The sequence below is a fragment of the Trachemys scripta genome, chromosome 1 (genome assembly GCF_013100865.1).
Source record: "Trachemys scripta elegans isolate TJP31775 chromosome 1, CAS_Tse_1.0, whole genome shotgun sequence".
NCBI classification, from domain to species: domain Eukaryota; kingdom Metazoa; phylum Chordata; order Testudines; family Emydidae; genus Trachemys; species Trachemys scripta.
The window spans coordinates 298,967,680-298,991,279 of NC_048298.1; the positions used below are offsets into that span (position 1 = coordinate 298,967,680).

The 23,600-nt window shown below is 45.3% G+C and overlaps 1 protein-coding gene and 1 long non-coding RNA gene across 4 annotated transcripts in view; one reads left to right on the forward strand and one right to left on the reverse strand.

The window, feature by feature from the left end:
* The window catches only part of LOC117871057, a 29,287-nt gene extending 13,106 nt beyond the window's left edge, over window positions 1-16,181 (forward strand). The window contains exon 3 of the long non-coding RNA XR_004644138.1: window positions 16,067-16,181. This is a non-coding gene — a long non-coding RNA (uncharacterized LOC117871057). The remainder of the gene's footprint in view (window positions 1-16,066) is intronic.
* The window catches only part of BRCA2 (BRCA2 DNA repair associated), a 78,305-nt gene that overhangs the window by 4,727 nt on the left and 49,978 nt on the right, over window positions 1-23,600 (reverse strand). For 2 of the 3 annotated variants that reach the window (XM_034758653.1, XM_034758652.1), the window contains exons 20-23: window positions 12,684-12,805; window positions 7,809-8,010; window positions 5,815-5,981; window positions 5,585-5,723 (exon numbers count right to left, since the gene is read on the reverse strand). In XM_034758653.1, coding sequence (XP_034614544.1) covers window positions 5,585-5,723; window positions 5,815-5,981; window positions 7,809-8,010; window positions 12,684-12,805 — 630 coding nt within the window. Of the gene's footprint in view, window positions 1-5,584; window positions 5,724-5,814; window positions 5,982-7,808; window positions 8,011-12,683; window positions 12,806-23,600 lie in introns of those variants that run through there. The other variant, XM_034758654.1, reaches the window with a different exon arrangement.

Below are 23,600 nucleotides of genomic sequence, written 5' to 3' on the forward strand. Positions count from 1 at the left end.
TTTGTTTACTGCTGCTTATATCTAGGAATGAAGCCAGACACCTTAAAAAAGGTCTAACTGGTAGAAAACATAGCTGCTCATCTGCTTAGCAAGAAAGGTTGTCTTGAGTACATTAGTCTTGTGTGCAATTCAGTCTCTGCACTAGTTCATTACTGAATAGAGTCCAGTTCCAGGTCTTTGTTTTGATATTCAAAAGCCCTCTCTAGGATTTTCCCTAGTTACCAATAAGATCACCAGTCTCTCTGCAACCATCAGCTCCAACGGCTAGGTTCCACTGGATCCATGCAACTGCTGATCAAGAGGGGAGCTCATGAGTATAGGAGACAGAAACGTCACAGGTATTGAACCTAGACACAGGAAACCACTTCTGCAATAGATGAGAATGACCAAACAAAAAGAAAACTCATTTCCACTAAGTTCTTCCCCAACAAATAATTAATCAAGATATTTTTCCTAAATGGCAGGGAATGAAAAAAAGATTGTTGTTACTATTTCTAAAGTCTCAGACAGCCCTCAGATACTATGGTGAAAGGTCCATATCAGCAGATTTATCATAGTGGGGTCTACTATAGAACACCAAATCAGGAGGAGGAGGAGGAGGAGGTGTATGAGCCATTTCTAGAGCAAACAACATAAATATCCAAAACACAAGACCTGGTAGTAATGGGGGACTAACTCCCAGGCAGCTGTTGGAAAATGTAATATGGCAAACCACAAAATTTCCAGTAAGTTACTGGAATGTATTTGGAATAACTTTTTCTTTCAGAAAGTTGAGGCAGCAACCAGAGGGACAGCCATTTTAGACTTGATTCTGACCAACAGAGAGGAATTGGTGGCAAATCTGAAGGTGGAAGGTAATTTGGATGAAAGTGATCATGTGTCTAAGGAAAGGAAGGAATTAGGGCAGCACAATAAGGACAATGGACTTCAATAAAAGAGACTAACAAACTCAGAAAACTAGTAGATAATGTCCCATGGGGAAAAAAATCTGAAGGATAAAGGAGTCCAGGAGAGCTGACACAATGTAAACTAATCCAATTCAAAGGAAAGAGAAAAAACAGTAAGAAGCCAATAGCACTCCATCAGGAGCTCTTAAATGACCTGAAAAATCAAAAAGGAATCCTACCAACAATGGAAACGTGCAAGATTTGCTAAGGAGATATAATAAAAGGATAGCACACGCATATAGGGACAAAATCAGACAGGCTAAGGCACAAAATGAGTGAAACCAAACAAAGGACATAAAAGGCAGTAAGAAGACATTCTATAAATACATTAGGAAGCAAGATGAAAGAAAGGGTAGGTCCTCTACTTAACAGGGAAGGAGAAAAGACAGCTACCTTTTCTGTAACTGGTGTTCTTCGAGATATATTGCTCATGTCCATTTCATATTAGGTGTGTGTGCTCGCCACGTGCACCGGTGCCAGAAGTTTTTCCCTTAGCAGTATCCATAGGGTGTACGGGGAGATTTTGGCAAACCAGTAAAGTGCCTGAAACCACTATTACTTATTGCTAAAAGCAGTCATGTCAGCAGGCTGTAAATCTCGGACGACTGTACTGCTGGGGGAAGCCCCCAGGCATCATCCCCCGTGAGGGTAGGGGGCTTGGGGTGGGCACTGTCTCCTCTACCCCAACCTCCAAGCGTGTTTCATGCACCAACCCCAGTGCCGCTGGTACAGTCAACTGTTGCTCTGAGGTGGTGGCAGATGAGCGGTGCGAAGGGGCCATTGTTATCACCAGCATGGCCCACGCACTCCAATAAGGCCACTGGGAGGCCACTGACCATGCTGTCAAGGCGGCGCCGTAGACGTAGATGCGGCCTCAGGTGCCCAATTGCGCCGGTGGAGTCTCAGTGAGGGACTAAACTGCTCTTCCATGCCAGGGGAATCCCCTCCCAGTGACCATGGTGGGGCCGCAACGCCTGTGTCTGCCTGCTGACTGTCGCCACCCGAGACCGGTGCTTGGAGTGGGAGGATCAGTGCCGGTGTCGGGGGGACTGGTGCGGTGGGGATGGGGGGGAATTGGTATTGAGACTGGGAGGACTCCCATGGGGTAAACAACGGAGATCTGCACAGAGAAGATGAATGGTGCTGGTAGTACAGAGACTGGTGCCTCCCCCTAGATGATCCACGTCGAGATGGCGGGGACCACGAACACTGTGCCGGTGACCAAGGGTGAGCCCCAGAGGATCTGGGCTGCGATGCCAGAAATCTGTGGCGCGGAGACGGAGAGCGCTGCCTTGGCTTGGGGAATCAGCAGTGCTCCACTGACCCCTGGTGGGGTCTTAGCGGCTGGCTTACCCTTGAAAAGAGCCTTTGCCACTTCCTGTGGTGCCTGCAGCGCGGGCCGAGGCCTCTGCTTTCTTGGTGCCAGGGGAGCTTAGGAATGAGTTGCTGTCACCACAAGTTTGGGTCCCCTACTGCTCCTGGGAGATGGTGGTGGATCCTTTAAGGGGCTCAGGGCTCTGACTGGGGAGGCACGTCCACATGGCTCCGGAGTTCCTGGACGGCCTGAACTGGGTCCTTTGCCCGATGCCCCATGGCCTTTCTTGCCGAGTGCTGGAGAACCATGTTTCTTAGTTTTCTTTCTCGGCACAGGCGATGGGGAGTGGTGCCAGGGGTGTGCTGCACCCCGAGGCACCAAGAGTTGAGTCTTGGCAGGACGGCTTGGAAGCCGGATGGAGGGCAGCCTCCATGAAGAGAGCCCTCAAATGAATATCCCACTCTCTGAGTCCTGGGTCGAAAATGTTTAGAAATATGACACTTGTCCTTCACATGCGATTCCCCCAAGCACTTGAGGCAGCTGCTGTGGGGGTCACTTACAGGCATAGGCTTGTTACAGTCCACGCAGAGCTTAAACCTCAGAGACAGGGCATGCCCTTTCTGGTGTGAAGTCCCTGCTGGGACTCTAACTTCTAACTACACTTAACATTAACTACTACAAACAACTATTTACAAGTCCGTAAGGCTTGAACTCAGAAGAGATGAAACCAATAGCCCTTACTATGCAAGGAAAGGCACTCCGACTAACCACCACAGGTGGTAAGAAGGAACTGAGAGGGTGTAGGGCCGGCAATGCCTGATATACCAACGCATGAGCACAACACTCAAGGGGGCGCCACAACTGACCCTAATGATACTGCTAAGGCAAAATACTCTGACGACCATGCATGTGGGCGCACACACACCTAGAATGGAATCGACATGAGCAAGTACTCGAAGAAGAATATTTAGATAAGTTACATGTGTTCAAGTTGCCAGTGCCTGATGAAATTCATCCTAGGGTACTTAAGGATCTAGCTGAAGCAATCATTAGCAATTATCTTTGAGAATTCATGGAGGATGGGTGAAGTCCCAGAGGAACGGAGAAGGGCAAACATAATACCCATCTTTAAAAAAGGGGAAAAAAGAGGATCTGGAGAATTATAGACCAGTCAGCCTAACTTGGATACTGGAAAAGATTCTGGAACAAATTATTACACAATCAGTTTGTAAGGACTTAGAGGATAACAGGGTTATAAGGACAAATCATACCAAACCAACTTAATTTCTTTCTTTGACAGGGTTACTGGCCTAGTGGATAGGGAGGAAGCCGTAGACCTGATATATCTTGATCTTAGTAAGGCTTTTGACAGTCCCACCTGACATTCTCAAAAGCAAACTAGGGAACTGTGGTCTAGATGAAATTACTGTAAGGCGGTTGCACAACTGGTTTAAAGACCATACTCAAAAAAGTTATCAATGGTTCACTGCCAAACTGGGAGGACTTATCTAGTGGGGGTCATAGAGGGGTCAGTACTTACTATTCAATATTTTAATTAATGACTTGGATAATGGAGTGGAGAGTATGCTTATAAAATTTGCAGATGATATCAAGCTGAGAGAGGTTGCAAGCACTTTGGAGAACAGGATTGGAATTCAAAACCACCTTGAAAAATTAGAGAACTGGTCTCAAATCAACAAAATGAAAGACAGTAAAGACGAGTACTTCATTCAAGAAGGAAAACTCAAATGCACAAATACACAATGGGAAATAAATGGCTAGGTGGCATAAGGCTGAAAAGGATGTGGGGGTTATAGTGGATCACAAATGGAATACGAGACAACAATGTGATGCAGTTGCAAAAAAGGCTAATATAATTCCATGGTGTATTAACAGGAGAGCCGTATGTAAGAGACAAGAGATAACTGTCCTACTTTACTCAGCATTGGTAAGACCTCAACTGGAGTAACTGCGTCCCGTTTTGGGTGCCACGCTTTAGGAAAGATGTGGGCAAATTAGAGAGTCCAGAGTAGAGCAACAAAAACAATAGAAGATTTAGAAAACCTGACCTATGAGGAAAGGTTAATCTGGGCCTGTTTAATCTTGAGAAAAGAAGACTGGGGAGAGGGTAAGGGGGGAACCTGACAACAGTCTTCAAATACATTAAGGGCTGTTACAAAGAGGACGTGACCAATTGTCTTGCATGTCCACTGAAGGTAGGACAAGAAGTAATGGGCTTAAATCTGCAGTAAGGGAGAGGTAAGTTAGATATAAATAAAAACTTTCTAGTTATGACTATATCTGCACGACAAGGTAGGGGTGTGAATCCCCTGTTCGCATACAGATAATCATGCTAGCACTCATCAAGGTAGTGTGAGTATAAATAATAGTGTAGTTTCAGTAGCGCTAGTAGTGGCAGCAGAGACATGAGTAAGCCATGCTGAGTACAAACCCACCTGAAACTGGTGGCTATGTAACTCAGCACATACCCAGTAGTTTCAGAGGGGTTTATACATGGTACAGCTAAGCTCTGCTATTGTTTCCTGTGCTAGCATGGCTACAGTGCTATTTATATTCATGCTAGCTTGATGGGAGCTAGCATCACTATGTGTACATGGGCAGGGGAATCACACTCTTACTTCTTAGAGTAGGCATAGCCCAGGGGTTGGAACCTTGGCACGCGGCTCGCTAGGATAAGCCCCCTGGCAGGCCGGACCAGTTTGGTTACCTGCCGCGTCCACAGGTTTGGCCGATCGCAGCTCCCACTGGCTGCGGTTTGCCACTCCAGGCCAATGGGGGCGGCGGGAAGTGGCGGCCAGCAAATCCCTTGATCCGCGCCGCTTCCTGCAGCCCCCATTGGCCTGGGACAGCAAACCACAGCCAGTGGGAGCCACGATTGGCCAAACCTGTGGATGTGGCAGATAAACAAACCGGCCCGGCCCACCAGGGGGCTTGCCCTGGCAAGCTGGGTGCCAAAGGTTGCCGACCCCTGGCATAGCCTATAAGGGTAAGGGAATAGGCTTCCAAGGGATTTTATGGAATCCTCACAGTTAGAGGCCTTTAAGAACATGTTGGACAAACACTAGTCAGGAATGGTCTAAGTTTACTTGGTCCTCCCTCAGCAGAGGTGGCTGGACTTGATGACCTCTCAAGGTCCCTTCCAGCCCTACATTTCTATGATTCTATGGTTTGGTCTGTCTAACCTAAACATTAGACAGTTATAAACCTGCAGGTATAACACCAAGATCAGCTTGGAAAGTTGTTAGATTTTTAATATGATCTGTTTAAACATGAAAAAACTTGGACACGATGCACAATATACCTGTTCTCTTGCTAACAGAAACTATAAATCCCACTAAATCCACTTCAGCACAGGCTGGTCGAAAAGATGGATCCAACAACATGCTGAACTGCAGAGCCTTCCTTGGAATATAAATCTGTAACAGCACCTCTTGCGAAGCCTGAAGAAATAGAACTTTAAATATTTATGCCATCAAGCTTATATAAATTGTTTATGCTGTTATACACATATTTACAGTTAAAAGTTTTTACCTGTAGTTGGAGGTACTGAGTTTTGTTTGTGGCTGTCAACTGTACGTTAACAGTGTCTGATTTGCCTTTGGATTGCGAAGCTACTAGCTGGTATATTCTGTACCGACCACCTTCTTTTAACAGGGAACATACATCCAGTAATGGACGCCATATACTCAATATAATGGCTAAAATGTAAGATTAGAAAACATATTAGTATGCAGTAACATGGAGACCTCAAAAAAATTCAACTTAAGACATCCTTGGTGTAACTCAGTTGAATTTATAGACTCATAGATTTTAAGGTCAGAGGGGGCCATCATGATAATCTAATCTGACCTCCAACATTGCTGGTCACAGAACCTTGCCCACCCACTCCTGTGACCCTGAGCCTCTGGCTGAGTTACTGAAGTCCTCAAATCATGATTTAAAGACATCAAGTTACAGAGAATCCGCCATTTTACACTAGTTTAAATCTGCAAGTGACCCATATCCCATGCTGCCGAGGAAGGCAGAGAACCCCCAGTCTCTCTGCTTATCTGATCCAGGGAAAAAATCCTTCCCAGCCCCAAATATGGTGATCAGTTGGAACCTGAGGATGTGGGCAAGATCCACCAGCAAGACACCCAGGAAAGAATTCTCTGTAATAACTCAGTTCTCCCCATCTAGTTTCATTGCCTGTTGGAGATATTTCCTGCTAACAGTCGCCAAGGTCGTCAATAAAAATGTTAAATAAGACTGGTCCCAAGACCGATCCCTGAGAAACTCTGCTAGTAACCTCCCTCCAGACTGACAGTTCACCTTTCAGGAGGACTTGTTGCAATCTCCCCTTTAAACAGTTTCTTATCCACCCTTCTATTCTCAAATTAATCTCCATCTTCTCCAATTAAACTAATAATTTCCCATGTGAAACTATACCAAATGCCTTACTGAAATCTAGGTAGATTAGATCTGCTGCATTTCCTTTGTCTAAAAAATCAGTTATTTTCTTAAAGAAGGGGATTCAGGTTGGTCTGGCACAATCTAACTTCTGTAAAACTATGCTATATTTTATCCCAATTACTGCTTACTTCTATGGCCTTAACTACTTTCTCTTTCAAAATTTGTTCCAAGACCTTGCATACAATTGAGGTCAAACAGGACTGTAGTTTCTTGGATCACTTTTTTTGTTGTTGCTATTTTAAAAATAGGTACTACGTTAGCAATTCTCCAGTCATTGGGTACAACCTCTGAGTTTGCAGATTCATAAAAATCCTTATTATTGGGATTGCAATTTCATAGAATCAAAGAATATCAGGGCTGGAAAGGACCTCAGGAGGTCATCTAGTCCAGTGCTTCTCAAAGCCGGTCCGCAGCTTGTTCAGAGAAAGCCCCTGGCGGTCCAGGCTGGTTTGGCTGATCACGGCTCCCACTGGCCGCGGTTCGCCATCTCAGGCCAATGGGGGCTGTGGGAAGCGGAGCGGGCCGAGGGATGTGTTGGCCGCCCTTCCCGCAGCCCCCATTGGCCTGGGGTGGCGAACCGCGGCTAGTGGGAGCCGCGATTGGCCAAACCTGTGGACATAGCAGATAAACAAACCGGCCTGGACTGTCAGGGGCTTTCCCTGAACAAGCAGTGGACCAGCTTTGAGAAGAACTGATCTAGTCCAAACGCCTGCTCAAAGCAGGAGCTATCCCCAACTAAATCATCCCAGCCAGAGCTTGATCAAGCCTGACTACGTGCCAGTTCCTTTAATATTCTTAGATGGAGATTATCTGGGCCCCCTCATTTAGTCCCATTAAGCTGCTAAATTTGACTTCCATTTCTGATGTGGTAATTTCTATTTCCATATCCTCACTCCCATTAGCCACCCTGCCACTACCTAAACTCTTCATTACCCTTATTAAAAACTGAGGCAACGTATGTGTTTGTGTGTTGGACCATGCCTTGATTATTAATCTTTAATCTCCACCCCATCCCAAGTGCTTAAATTGGCCTATTATGGTGAAAATTGAAATTTACATTTTTCAGTACTAACCTTTATCTTTTTCTTGTTTTCTGTAATCCACAACACGTAACTTCCATACAGTAGACACATCCCTTTTGGAGCAACCATGTTCCTCCCGTTCAGCAGACTCTATAGCCTTCTTGAATTCTGCTTGTATCTGAGCTTGCTTCTTATCATTCAACATCTGCCTGTGAGTAGTCAAGGCTTTTAACTGCTCTTCACTAAGACATCCCTGTAACCACAAAGGGCAAACCACTCAGCTTCATGTGTCTATCAGTAAAAAAGTCTGTTATAGATTTTGAGAAAGTCTTCTCTAAATATACAAGATTAATTTTCATTTCATTAATATAACAGGATTTCAGAACTATTATTATATATTATAATACAAAGGGGCCCCGATCTTGGTTAGGCCCTCTAGGTATTACTGTAATGCAAATAATAAGCATTTTACAGCACCATAAATACATACATTTTACAAAACATTGACAAAGTCAAAGTCACAGACTCTATGGTCTTATTACAGTCAAAAGCCCTGATCCTACAAATGCTTAGGCATGTGCTCTGCTTTATAATAGACACAATGGGACTACTCACTACTTGGCATGTTGCTAAGTGTCTGTGCTTGCATGAAGATTGGGAGAAATGGCAAACACAGGCTGGAGCTGGAAAAGGAGGAAGATTGGGAGCAAGGATAGCAATCACTTAGGTGAAAAGTACATGAGTTTTGAGGGTCACATCATTTTTTTTTTTTTTTTTTTTTTTTTTTTTAACTTTAGTAGAAAGCAAACCTGGATCAATTTCTTTTGCACAAACAAAATAGGACAAGGGCATAAAACTACAAACATTAACTTTAATTACATTGATTGCTGAGTTGGTTGTACTGAAAGTATAGAATTGTTTGGTGAATCTCTCTCAAACTGCTACTCAGTTACTTTAGTGATTTTTGTATGTACCAGATTCTTGTAGAGGTCTTGTTATAATTCCACGGGGGAGGGAAACACAAGCATGGCGAGAAGCACCAATTGTCATTGCGCCGCAAATATTTGGTAAATATTTACTCTAGTAGAAAAATTATTTAGATACTACTAATAATTAGGGTTGTCAAGCGGTTAAAAAAAATCAATTGTGATTAATCGGGTGATTATAAAAATTAATCACGATTAATTGCGCTGTTAATAATAGAATACCATTTATTTAAATATTTTTGGATGCTTTCTACATTTTCAAATATAATTATTTCAGTACAACACAGCATACAAAGTATACAGTGCTCACTTTATATTTATTTTTAATACAAATATTTGCACTGTAAAAAACAAAAGAAATAGTATTTTTCAATTCACCTAATACAAGTAGTGCAGTGTAATCTCTTTATCATGAAAGTTGAACTTACAAATGTAGAATTATGTACAAAAAAACCTGCATTCAAAAATAAAACAATGGAAAACTTTAGAGCCTACAAATCCAATCAATCCTACTTCTGGTTCAGCCAATTGCTCAAACAAGTTTGTTTACATTTGCAGAAGATAATGCTGCCTGCTTCTTGTTTACAATGTCACCTGAAAGTGAGAACAGGCATTTGCATGGCACTGTTGTAGCCGTTGTCGCAAGATATTTACATGCCAGATGCTCTAAAGATTCATATGTCCCTTGATGCTTCAACCACCATTTCAGAGGACATGCATCCAGGCTCATGACGGGTTCTGCTCGATAATGATCCAAAGCAGTGAGGGCTGATGCATGTTCATTTTCATCATCTGAGTCAGATGCCACCAGCAGAAGGTTGATTTTCTTTTTTGGTGGTTTGGGTTCCGTAGTTTCCGCATCGGAGTGTTGCTCTTTTAAGACTTCTGAAAGCATGCTCCACATCTCATCCCTCTCAGATTTTGGAAAGCACTTCAGATTCTTAAATCTTGCATCAAGTGCTGTAGCTATCTTTAAAATTTCACATTGGTGTCTTCTTTGCATTTTGTCATATTTGTAATGAAAGTGTTCATAAAACGAACAACATGTGCTGGGTCATCATCTGAGACTGCTATAACATGAAATATATGGCAGAATGAGGGTAAAACAGAGAAGGAGACATACAATTCTCCCCCAAGGAGTTCAGTCACAAATTTAATTAACACGTTATTTTTTTAATGAGCCTCATCAGCATGGAAGCATGTCCTCTGGAACGATGGCTGAAGCATGAAGAGGAATATGAATCTTTAGTGCATCTGGCAAGTAAATAGTTTGCGACGCCAGCTACAACAGTGCCATGCGAATGCCTATTCTCACTTTCAGGTGACACTGTAATTAAAAAGTGGGCAGCATTATATCCCGTAAATGTAAACAAACTTGTTTCTCTTAATGGTTGGCTGAACGAGAAGTAGGACTGAGTGGAGTTGTAGGCTCTAAAGTTTTACATTGTTTTGTTTTTGAGTGCAGTTATGTAACAAAAAACCCTACAATTGTAAGTTGCACTTTCATGATAAAGATACTTGTATGACGTGAATTGAAAAATACTATTTCTTTTGTTTATCATGTTTACAGTGCAAATATTTGTAATAAAAAATAATATAAAGTGAGCACTGTACACTTTGCATTTTGTGTTGCAATTGAATCGATACATTTGAAAATGTAGAAAAACATCCAAAAATGTTTAATAAATGTCAATTGGTATTCTATTGTTTAACAGTGTAATTAATCATGATTAATTTTTTTAATCATGATTATTTTTGAGTTAATCATGTGAGTTAACTGCAATTAATCGACAGCCCTAATAATAAATAATAACAATAATAATAAAAAACATTATGAAAATAATTTTGTAGAGCCATATATTTACAGATTTGTAAAATTTCACCATTCACAGTTGGACACTTAACTCCAGAGAAGAGCTGATCAAAATTTGGAATTTTCCACTCACAGGGAATTTCAGTATTTTGAAATTTGGTTTCAGATTCATTCAAACTGAAACCAAATATTACAAATTTTCTCATGAAACTGGCAGATTCAAAAAAAATGTGTTTGGGAGACACTGAAATACAGTGTTTTTGAAACAAAACATGCTCCCCAATCCCCAGCAGCTGCCAGTGAACTTGACATGATTCATGTCAGTTTCACTGCTTCCCGCCACTAAATAGTAAGTCCAAAATATGAACAGAGTGCAGAGCTGAGAGCCTCAACTCAGAGCCACAGCTTGAGCCAGTGCTCCCAGGACCTCCAAGGCTACCAGGCTCCTAGCTCTGAAGCAGAAATGTTGGAAGCCAGGGACCCTAAAAACCTGAGGTCCCTGGCCCATAAGCAGACTGCATGGTGGACCTAGTTGGGTTCCATTAGAACCCTAGCAGCCAGGGTATCTCTGGAAACGTGCCTGTGACTGAGTGAAAGTTAGCTGAACCTGACTCATTTTCACAAGAAATTTTGAGTGTGACAAACTGGCATTTTCTGATGAAACTGTTTAGTCAAAAAATTTCTGTTCAGCTCGACTCTAGAGTACATCTTTTAACACCTTATAAATCCACTAGTAAAATATTTATTTAATTCAATAAACATCTTTTATATTTATTTTTATTAATATGTTTGTTTTTATGGAGAACTGGGAAACTTCTTTCATAAAAATAAATCAGAATTGTGACTCAGTTCCCCCATCCCCTCTTGTATTGTTACTCATCCCTTAAATGAGATGTGACAGATGTGAGACCTTGGAAACATGGAAAACTTCAAAGACTATTACATTGAGATATGCCAAATGCTACAGACACATAACATTCATAGATCTTTGTATTAATACGTTTTCTGTGTGTATCTTTATGTTTCTGGTTCCCTGTATGTGTTTCCTATGGAATATGGAATCACAGGGATAGGGGCAAGAGCACCGCCAGCTTTTTTGCCGCCCTAGGCAGCGGAAGGTCCCACTCCCAAAATACCGCCTCCGACAGAGGCGGTGGAAGGTCCCGCTCCTGAAATACCGACGACAACTGGGGCGGCCGAAGATGTTAGTGCCCTAAGCGACCGCCTAGGTCGCCTAATGGGTTGCGCCGGACCTGGATAGGGGTTGATTAATGCTGAGTCCCAGTACCAATTATGTAGATACCCAATCTTTAAAGCTTTTCCCCCTAGGGAAAAGGGCACTGACTAGTTATACCTGTTTCATGAGCCCTCAGGAACAAGCCCCCAAATTGTAATAATGTGTCAGTCTGAATTGAGTCAGAGATCCCTCACTTAATCCACAAACTTACATGAGACTGTAACCAAGAGGGCAAAACCCTGCTGGAAGGGTTGGAATGACTTTGAAAACACACTGGGTCGCCACATGGAAGATGGTTGACATCTGATAAACTTAGCATGCACATAGACTATTTATTGTTTTATTACATGTTTCCTCTATAATGCTTTTGTCCAAAATAAATATACTGGGTTTTGTAAAAGCTGGCTGGTCACTGGTAAATGCTGTCACAGAGAGCAGAACTGCAGGTGCTGGACTAAAAGTCAGACCTGCTGGGATAAGCACAGTGAATTGCCGGGGGCTGCAACCCTAATACTCTGGTCTGGAAGGAAAAGGAACATTGGTTCTTGTCCTTAGGCCACTAGCCATCACCTTTCTAAGACCCAAAGAGATGCCCTTGAAGAGACCACAAATGTAGCAGAGCTGTAGGTAACTGTGACAGTTCTAACAGACCAATACTAGTGAACGAAAAAATGCAACAAAATTTGAATCCTTCATGCAATCTTTTAAAATTATTTTAATCTGAATTCTTATTTAATGATCAGCACACTGCAGAACATCTCACAAGAAGGCAACAGGCAATACTAATTTAAGGTCATATCATGTCCTTGAATCCAGCAGAAACTACTATTGAATAAAAACAATGGAGATTCCACATGTATTTGAGGGTAGTATTCACAATTAATAATTACCTCCATACAACCAGGATCAGATGCATTCTGAATTGCTTCATAAAGCTCTGCACCATCTTGCAAAGTATGAATCTGCTGTCTGGTGAGTGTGCGTGATCTCAGTGCTCTTCTTTGAGGTTTGTCTGTTTTAAAAAATGTTAATGTTATATCCAAACTGCTACAATCTAAATAAAAAAAACAATTAAAAATGTGATGTAGAAAGCTCATTAGAGTAGCCAAAGTGTGTCTGAATGAAAATATCAGGCTGAGTCTATATACAAGAATTCACTTTTTTTAGTAATACAAGTGGCAGAAAGTCTACTATTCCCTTGGATTTCACATAGTAGAATGTGGTATAAGCTCACTGTAGAATCACTGGAGACAGAAAATATCTATTAAAAAGGAAAGTCATCTTTGCCATATAAGAGGGATAAAATATTTTTTGCAATTAGATGGCTGAACTACTTTACTTTTATATTTTAATGGCATGTGAATCTATATCAGTGTGTTGATTCAAGACAAGTCAGGACCTCTTTGTGTAGGGTAGAGGGAAAAGGAGCTGATACGTAATAATGTTATGATTACTACAGGAACTGCTAAGCAATATTCTAAGAATAATGAGATGTAACAATTTTATGGATGTTATATGGGACCTAGTCAGTGAAGGGAAGTTGTTGTATATTGGGTTATAAGACCTTCCTGTACGAATGTATTGCTATAGCGTAAGAAGGGGTTGCAGGAAGAACAAACAGAAAGGCAACATGTCTCCCTAGATAAGCAAACTCTTGCCAAACACTTGGGGTGGCAATTATAAGACAATGGCATACTTCCAGGCTCCAGGCCGAAGTGAAACAGCTGTTTTGCCAGGCTAGAAACGAGAGATGAAAAGGACAAAATTAAAAAGAGCTTCTCAGAAGTAGAAGAGGAGCTCAGTTGTGAGTGAGCTCTGAAAGAAAGACATGCTGTCAGGCTCGATGGAGGAGTCTGAAGGAGCTGGACCTTCCCAGACTCGGAATGGTAAGTTTTAGGGAAAAGCAGGCATTCATAAAGGCTAGTTTATTATTTTTAAAGTATATTTTTCTTAAAGACTTTTATTCTAATAAATAATATTTTGCTTAAAGAAGGATGATTGGTCTCTCATTACCACTGTCATTGCTCCCAGAAGGCAAAATGTGTGAGCTTAAATCAGATTTGTTGAGGCAATCATGGGTAGTTAGCAGGGGATTATTCCCCAGGGCCTGGTAGGAGAGTGGAAGAATCACTTGATTCCACCCCATGTCTTGATCTCATAAATATATAGAACAAATGGAAGAAAGAGTAAGTTGATAGTAATGAATATAAATCAGAAGTTATGAATTGTAGAAAACTGATAAAGGACGCAAAAGGACACGTGGAGAACTCTATGGCCAACAGAGTTAAAGACAATGAAGGCGGAGTTTTAAGTACATTAAAAACAAAAAAACCCCTTAACAATGGAATTGATCCTTTACTAGATAAAAATGGTAGAATTGTCAATATTAATGCAGAAAAGAAAAAATATTTCTTTTCTTTACTTAGGAAAATCAGATTATATAAGTAATATCATGTAATGAAACACTTTTCATTCCAATAGTAACTTAGGAGAATGCTAAATAGGAGTTACTACAGTTAGGATTTTTTAAAACAGCAGGTCCATATAACTTGCATGCAAGAGTTTTAAAAGAGCTGGCCGAGGAGCTCACTGGATCACTAATGTTGCTTTTCAGTAAATCTTGGAACTTTGGAGACGTTCCAAAGGACAGTGAGAAAACTAATGTTGTGTGTTAATATTTAAAATGGATTAACAGGACATCCTGTGTAATTATAGGCCTGTCAACCTGACATTGATCTTTGGCAAATAATACAGCACATGATACATGACTCAAATAATGAACTATTTTGTCCTCCTTTAATTCTTTATGTTAATCAACATGGTTTATGGAAAAAAACAGACCCTGTAAAACTAAGGTTTTGGTTTTTTACAAGATTACAAGTTTTGTTGATAAAGGTAATAGTGTAGATGTAATATACTTAGACGTCTGTAAGGCACGGAACTTGGTACCATACGATGATTAAAAAAAATAGAATGACATAAAATGAACATGGCACACATTAAATGGATTAAAAACTACTTAATGGACAGGTCTCAAAATGCAATGTAAACAGGGAATCCTCAAGTGAATGTGTTTCTAGTGGGGTCCCACAGGGATCAGTTCTTGACCCTATGCTATTTTACATTTTTATCAGTGACGTGGAAGGAAACATAAAATCATCACCTACAAAATTTGCAGATGACACACAGACTGGGGTATGGTATGTGACACTGGCAGGCCAGGTACCAAGGCTACAGACATTAGTTAAGAAATGATAAACTCATAGCTGGAGACCAGAACAGTTCACTTATGTGTTGCTCAAAACAGGTATTAGTCTTATAAGAATGTGTTTAGACTCCATAGAATGCTGGTAAATTGCTAATGCATTAAAGACAGGTTTCAGAGTAGCAGCAGTGTTAGTCTGTATCCACAAAAAGAACAGGAGTACTTGTGGCACCTTAGAGACTAACAAATTTATTAGAGCATAAGCTTTCGTGGGCTACAGCCCACTTCTTCGGATGCATATAGAATGGAACATATATTGAGGAGATATATATATACACACATACATACAGAGAGCATGAACAGGTGGGAGTTGTCTTACCAACTCTGAGAGGCCAATTAAGTAAGTGAACAAAAACTTCTGAAGTGCTAATCAAGATAGCTCAGTACAGACAGTTTGATAAGAAGTGTGAGAATACTTACAAGGGGAGATAGATTCAATGTTTGTAATGGCTCAGCCATTCCCAGTCCTTATTCAATCCTAAATTGATCGTATCTAGTTTGCATATCAATTCCAGCTCAGCAGTCTCTCGTTGGAATCTGTTTTTGAAGTTTTTCTGTTGTAAGATAGCCACCCGCAGGTCTGTCATTCAATGACCAGACAGGTTAAAGTGTTCTCCCACTGGTTTTTGAATATTATGATTCCTGATGTCAGATTTGTGTCCATTAATTCTTTTGCGTAGAGACTGTCTGGTTTGGCCAATGTACATGGCAGAGGGGCATTGCTGGCACATGATGGCATATATCACATTGGTAGATATGCAGGTGAACGAGCCCCTGATGGTATGGCTGATGTGATTAGGTGCTATGATGATGTCACTTGAATAGATATGTGGACAGAGTGGGCATCGGGCTTATGCTCTAATAAATTTGTTAGTCTCTAAGGTACCACAAGTACTCCTGTTCTTAATGTATTAAACTTATTTTGTAATGTCTGTATTCCATGCTATAACGAAATATGTACGTTTTGCTTTATAACTGAAAATATTTGCTCTAAACTTCTGAACTCAGATGGGAAGAGTGTTTCCTGCCACCATCCAGAAGAACAATCAAAATCAGATGGAAACATCGCAATACAAAGGATTGATTAATGGCCCTATCGCATTTTAGAAATATCACATGCAAGGAAGCTGGTCTATGGACTTGGAGGCTGAATGATGGAAATGAAAAAAAGATACAGGAAGATGTTAGATCTCTCTGCAGTTTGAACTCTGACAGGGCCAGAGACTCTAAACTGAGAGGCAGAGACACCCAGGAGTTGTCTGCCCTGAAAGCCATCTTGAATTGACAGAGATGTAGTATCTTTAAAAATCATAGATGGTAACTCGTTTGTGTTTATGTTTGCTTGCTTTAGCCTGGAAATAAAAGAATTATTTCTTTTTTCTAGTTAATAAACCTTTAAGTTAGGGCACGTCTTCACTACCCGCCGGATTGATGGGTAGCAATCGATCTATTGGGGATCGACTTATCGCGTCTAGTGAAGACGCGATAAAATCGATCCCTGATTGCTCTGCCGTTGACTCCGGAAATCCACTGCGGCAAGAGGCGGAAGCGGAGTCGACGAGCGGAGTCGACGGCGGCACGGCAGCGGTCGACTCGCTGCCATCCTCACAGTCAGGTAAGTCAACCTAAAATACGCAACCTATTCACGTAGCTGAAGTTGCGTATCTTAGGTCGACCCCCCGACTCTCCCCCCACCCTCCACCCCAGTAGTGTAGACCTAGCCTTAGTTTATTACAGGATTGGCTACAGGCGTTGTCTTTGGTGTGAGATCTAAGATACAGATCGATCTGGGGTAAATGACTGGTCTCTTGGGACTGGAAGCAACCTGAATATTGTGTGATTTTTGGTTTAAGTAACCATTTATCACTAAATCCAGTTTGCCTGGGTGGCAAAATAGCCTGGAGAGTCTAAGGCAGAGTTTCTCAAATGCGGCCACTGTGGCCGCATGTGGCCACCAGGGGCTTTTCTTGCAGCCACAACCTCCTTGGCAGTGATGCGGGAGGAAGGGGGAAAAGCAGTGGTCCTGCCCCAAGGGCCACCAACAAGAGACACAAATGCTAGAGGAACAGGCAGCTAGTGAGTTCCCCACCTTCCCTGGGATGTAGGCTCAGGCTCCAGCTCCAGGGTGGCAGACAGCAGGCTCTGGTCACAGGGCTCAAACCCCCAACGGCAGGGCTACCCCCTATCACCCTTGACCCCCGCCAGCCCGTCATGCATGATGTCCCCCACATCCCCCCTACTGAACTCCCTATCCAAGGCTTAATTTGTCTCTGGGCTTGCCAGGACTGAATAAGTCTGCTGCTGTGAAAAGTGATATTTGTTAATACCACTTTTAACAGCAGTAGACTTACTAGCTAGCAAGTCTTTTAACAAAAGCAGCCAAAAAAAGCAAAAGAAACGACAACAAAAATGACAAGAACCTGCAGAGCACCTTATTTGTGTTTCTATTCTGTTACGGTCCTGTAAAGGAGAGAGACAACTGTACATTATTTTTATTATTGAGTCTGCAAAAATATTCAATAAATTACAATGATTTGGACATGTGTATGTGCATTTATATTTGTTTTTTCTAAAGGTAATTAAGTATTTTAAGAAAAAATTGTCAGCACGGTCACCAGCAAGAGTTGGTGGCCGCACTTTGAGGCTACCAAAAAATTTGTTATGAGAAACCCTGGTCTAGATACTACTTAGTACTTCCATGAGTGCAGGGGACTGGACTAGATGACCTCTCGAGGTCCCTTCCAGTCCTATGATTCTATGATTTAACTTAACAAGGTATAAGTTAAGAGGGGTGACAATCACAGGTTATAAGTACTTACAGGGGGAACAGATATCCGATAGTAGAGGGCTCTTGAATCTTACTGACAAAAGTTTAACAAAATCCAATGGCTGGAAGTTGAAGCTAGACAAATTCAGGAAATATGGCATAAACTTGTAGCAGTGAGGGTAATTAACCATTGGAACAACTTACCAGAGGTTGTGGGAGGCCATCATTGGCAATTTTAAAATCAAGATTGGATGTTTTTCTAAGAGATATGCTATAATTCAAATAAGAACTATCTGGGAAAGTTCTATGGCCTGTATTATGCAGATCAGACTAGACCAGTGGTTCTCTATCAGGGGCCCGCGGTCCCCTGGGGGGCAGTGAGCAGGTTTCAGGGGGGCCGCAAAGTAGGGCCGGCATTAGATTTGCTGGGGCCCAGGGAAAAAAGCATAAATCCCACTGCATGGGGCTGAAGCTATAGCCTGAACTTAGCTTTGCAGGGCCCCATGTGGCGTAGGACCCCAGGTAATTGCCCTGCTTGCTACCCCTAATGCTGGCCCTGGCTTTTATATGCAGAAGAACAGTTGGTGTGGCAGGCGTGGGTTGTGGAGTTTTTATAGCATGTTGGTGGGGCCTCAGTAAGAAAAAAGTTGAGAATCCCTGATCTAGACCTGTGGTTTTCAAACTGCGGGTCGCAATCCAGTACTGGGTCCCGGAATGTAAGGCACTGGGTCGTGGTAGCTCTGGTCAGTACCACCGACTGGGCCAGTAAAAGTCCCGTCAGCGGTGCTGCCCAACTAAGGCATGCTAGTTCCTACCTGTTCTGACACCACGCTGCGCCCCGGAAGCAGCCAGCAGCAGGTCCGTTTCCTAGGTGGGGAGGGGGAGCATGGGGTTCCGCGCGCTGTCCCCCACCCCAAGCACCAGCTCTACACTCCCATTGGCAGGTTCCTGGGGGGCGGCTGTGCCTGCGGACGAGAGTCGTGCAGAGCTGCTTGCACGCCTCCACCTAGGAGCTGGACCTGTTGCTGGCCGCTTCCGGGGTTCAGTGCAGTCCACAGTGCCAGGACAGGCAGGAAGCCTTCCCTAGCACCCTTGCTGCGCCACTGACTGGGAGCTGCCCGAAGTAAGCCCACACCCCAACCCCACGCCCCAGCCATGAGCCCCCCAAACCCAGAGCCCCCTCCTGCATCCCAAACTCCTCATCCCCAGCCCCACCCCAGAGCCTGCAACCCCCTCCCACACCCTGAGCCCCTCATTCCTGGCCCCACCCCACAGGCCTCACCCTCACACCCCAACCCTCTGCCCCTCCCACACCCCAAACCCCTCATCCCCAGATCCGTTGGGTTGCAGGTATCAACAATTTTCTTCAACTGGGTCACCAGAAAAAAAAAAGTTTGAAAAAAGACAGTTACCTTTTCCGTAACTGGTGTTCTTTGAGATGTGTTGCTCATGTTTATTCCACAATAGGTGTGCGTGCTCATTACATGCACTGGTACCGGAAGTTTTTCCCCTAGCAGTACCTGTAGGGGAGTGCCCCTAGTGACCCCTGGAGCGGCGCCTCCATGGCACAGTATAAGGGGCGCTGCGCGCTCCCCCAACCCTCAGTTCCTTTTTGCCAGACAACTCCGACAGAGGGGAAGGAGGGCAGGCTGTGGAATAGACATGAGCAACACATCTGGAAGAACACCAGTTAAGGAAAAGGTAACTATCTTTTCTTCTTCGAGTGATTGCTCATGTGTATTCCACAATACGTGATTCCAAGCTATATCTGTTGGAGGTGGGAAGGAGTTCACAAACTCTTGGGACGGAGTACAGCCCTGCCAAACCCGGTGTCCTCCCTGGTCTGGGAGACCATCGCATAATACAAGGTGAACGTGTGAACTGAAGACCATGTGGCAGCCCTACAAATGTCCTGAATGGGGACATGGGCCAAAAAGGCAGCCAACGAGGCCTGCGCCCTAGTTGAGTGTGCCTTCACAGATGGTGCCGGAAGGATTCCTGCCAGGTCATAACAGGAATGGATGCACGAGGTGATCCAGTTGGCGAGCCGCTGAGTGGAGATCGGCCGACCTTTCATGCGCTCGGCCAAGGCGATGAACAGTTACAAGGACTTCCTGAACGGCTTAGTCCGCTCCAGGTAAAAAGCCAGAGCCCATCTCACATCCAGTGTGTGGAGGCGGCGCTCCTCACTGGACGCTTGGGGCAGAGGATGGGCAGAAAAATGTCCTAACCCATGTGATAGGCGGAGACCACCTTTAGGGGAAACAAAGGGTGTGGGCGGAGCTGGACCTTATCCTTATGAAACACTGTGTAGGGGGGCTCAGAGGTCAGGGCCCTGAGTTCCAAGACCCGCCTAGCCAACCTGATCATAACCAGGAAGGCCACCTTCCATGAGAGGTGTGACCAGGAGCATGTAGCTAGCGGCTCAAACGGGGCCCCCGTGAGATGGGCCAACACCAGGTTTAAGTCCCACTGTGGGACTGGGGGCCTAACATACAGGAAAGAGACAATCCAACCCCTTAAGGAATTGTCCAGTCATAGCATGTGAGAATACCGTGAGGCCATGCACCGGTGGGTGGAAGGCCAATATGGCCGCCAGGTGCACCTTGACTGACGAGGGCGCCAGGCCCTGGGCTTTAAGGTGAAGGAGGTAGTTCAGAATCAGTTGGATTGGGGCGGTCACTGGGGAAACGCCCTGCTCGTCCGTCCATCTGGAAAACTGAGACCACTTTGCCAAGTAGGCTCGGCATGTGGAGGGCCGCCTGCTTTCTAAGAGGACGCGCTGTACCCCTTCCGAGCACATCCTTTCCTCCCGGCCTAACCATTGAGCAGCCACGCTGTGAGGTGGAGTGTGAAGGAGACCATGTAGAACTTGAGCTTCACCATGTACTAGTTCAGGCCTCGCAGGTCCAAGAAGGGCCTGAACCCCCCTTTGGCCTTCAGGATAAGGAAATAGCGGGAGTAGTACCCCTTGCCTTTGAACTCCCCCAGTACCGCTTCCACTGCTCCTAGGCCCAGGAGCCAACCCACCACCTGCTTGAGCAGAGCCTTGTGTAAGGGGTCTTCCAGGAGGGATGGGGGGGGGGGGGTGGTTGGGCATGGTCGAAATAAACTGGAGGGTGTAGCCCTGGGAGATGGTGTTGAGGACCCATCGGTCCGAGGTCAGCCGTGACCACTCCGGGAGGAAAGCACACAACCGATTGGAGAAGGGAAGCTTTATTGAGGGTGGATCCCTGATGAGAACTGGCAGGGCGCCCCCGGTCATCCAGTCAAAACCGCCTTTTCCCTGCCTGCTTGCCCTTGGATGACCCAAGCTGGGGGGGCAGGCCGAGACTGCCTCTGTGGGTGCCTTTTATAGTCCCGTGACTTTTTATAAGTGGTCTTGTATTTTGAATGGGTGGCCTGAGTTGGAGTTTACTGCGGCTTGAACCTACGTTTAGCCAGAGCTGGAACATAGAGACCCAGAGGCTGGAGTGTTGGGCGGGAGTCTTTTCAGCCCATGCAGCTTTGTACCCATTTGTTCTGCAAACGGGTTTGCCGTCAAACGGGAGGTCTGCAGGGAGGTCTGCGCCTCACTGGAGAGCCCAGAGAGCAGGAGCCATGACGTCTTTCTCATGGACACCGTGGAGGCCATGGACCGCGTGGCCATGTCCGCTGCATCCAAAGCTGCCTGCAGGGTTGCCCTGGCAGCTGTTGTGCCCTCCTCCACCAGCACTTTGAACTCCTTCCTGTCGTGCTCCTGGAGGAAGTCCTCGAACTTGGGCAGGGAGCCCCACAGATTGAACTCATACCGGCCCAGGAGAGCCTGGTGGTTTGCCACCTGTAACTGGAAGCTCGAGGACAAATACATTTTTCTTCCAAATGAGTCCAGCCTCCTTTAATCTTTATTTTTCAGGCCCTGCCGTTCCCTGTGGTTGACCAACTTGACCACCGGGAGTTAGGAGCAGGGTGGGTGTACAAGTATTCATGCCCCTTGGTGGGTACAAAATACTTGCGTTCCACTCTCTTAGAGATGGGGGCCAATGACGCCGGGATTTGCCACAGGGCATTTGAAATTTTCACCATTCCTTAATGAAGAGGCAAGGCCACCCTGCCTGGTGCCAAGGAGAACAGTACTTTAAACAGGGTCTCCGAGGCCTCCTCCATCTCCTCTGTCTGCAGGTGGAGGCTTGATGCCAACCTTTTTAAGAGTTCTTGGTGGGCCCTAAAGTCCTCCTGCAGAATGGATGGAGGAGGGGCTGTAATCGCCTCATCTGGGGAGGGCAAGGAGGCCGGCGCGGTACTTTGTGTGTCCACTGGCACCGGAGGGTCCATAACCTGGTCAGTCTCCAGGCACGGTGTCGAGGATGTATGTCCCACCGACTCCTTCCTCGGAGGTCTGGAGAGGGAGTCTGATGGTCCTTCTGAGGCTCTGGCCAAGTTGGGGGCCATGGTGCCCACTGGTACCATTGGGCTGGCCATGGGGCCCGGTGCCACTGCATCTGCTGTGGCACCGGCAGAGCCGGCTATTGGGCCTGGCTGGCGTGGCCTATCAATGGACGACTACAAAGGGAGGCCGGGCTGACATATGACCTGCTGCTGTCCCTGGACCGGGAGGAGTGGTGGTGCTGGGAGTGATGCTGACCATAGTACTGCAATTCTGACGTAGAGGACCTGTACCATCGGTAACAGCTGCTCCGTGATCGGCTCCGGCGGGCGAACCCATGACGGCGATCGAAGCCCAGGGCTGCGGGGGTGGTGCCGTGGTGGGGTCCTCGAGCGGGACAACAAACCGGAACGACGTCGGCGTTCGTGCCATGACTGGCTTCGATAGCCCCTCCGGGACAAGGACCTTTGGCGTTGTCTGCCTCGGTCCCGTCAGTATTCACTCCTCGAGGCGGAGCGGTGCCGAGAGTCTTGGTCCGACGGAACCCAACCAGACAGCCCGGTGGGAGTTGAGGGCAATCCACGTGGATTTTGCCCTGAACGGTCACTGGGTAGCGAACGGCATCAGGAATGTTCCCTTGACCGAGACAGGGGTGACTGCAAAGATCCCAGCGGCGGCTTGCCTCTGGAGCGCGGGGCCGACAACGGCGGTGCTCCTGGTACCGGCATGGACATAACATCCCAAGCCGCCTGCAGGGCCTCCGGTGTGGAGGGCATCTAGACAGGCCTGCTCTGAATGGGCCAGGCTACTCTGCTCGACTTGAGTCGGAGGCCTAGAGGCCAGTGGGAATCGAGCACTGCCCAACATGGGTCTAGCCTCTGTCCCAGGTTTACTCCAGGGCCCCGACGAAGAAGGCCTCTTCCTAGCCTTCTTGGCATGCCCTGTGGACGGGGAGCGGTGCCGACTAGTCGATGGTGCTGAAGGGTCGCCGCGCACCGACACCACGGTGCTGGTGCCTACTCGAAGCGGCGCACCAGAGCCAGTCAGTGCTGCCTCCATCAGAATAGCCCAGAGCCTAATGTCCCTTTCTCTCTTGGTCCAAGGCTTAAACGACTTGCAGATCTTGCAGCGATCGCTGAGATGGGTTTCCCCCAAACAGCGTAAACAGTCCACATGCGGATCACTCACTGGCATAGATCTCCTACAAGTGTCACATGACTTAAACCCCAGGGCATGGGGCATGCCCCAGCCCGGGCGCTTTAGCTAAACTAAACAACTAATTAACTACAGGTACCATACACTGAATGAACAAGCAGTTTTGGGGATGAGCTACAGCAAAGCTGGAGCAGAGCAGTTCCGAAGCACCTTCACTGGCGGCAAGAAGGAACTGGGGGGCGGGGGGGGAGGAG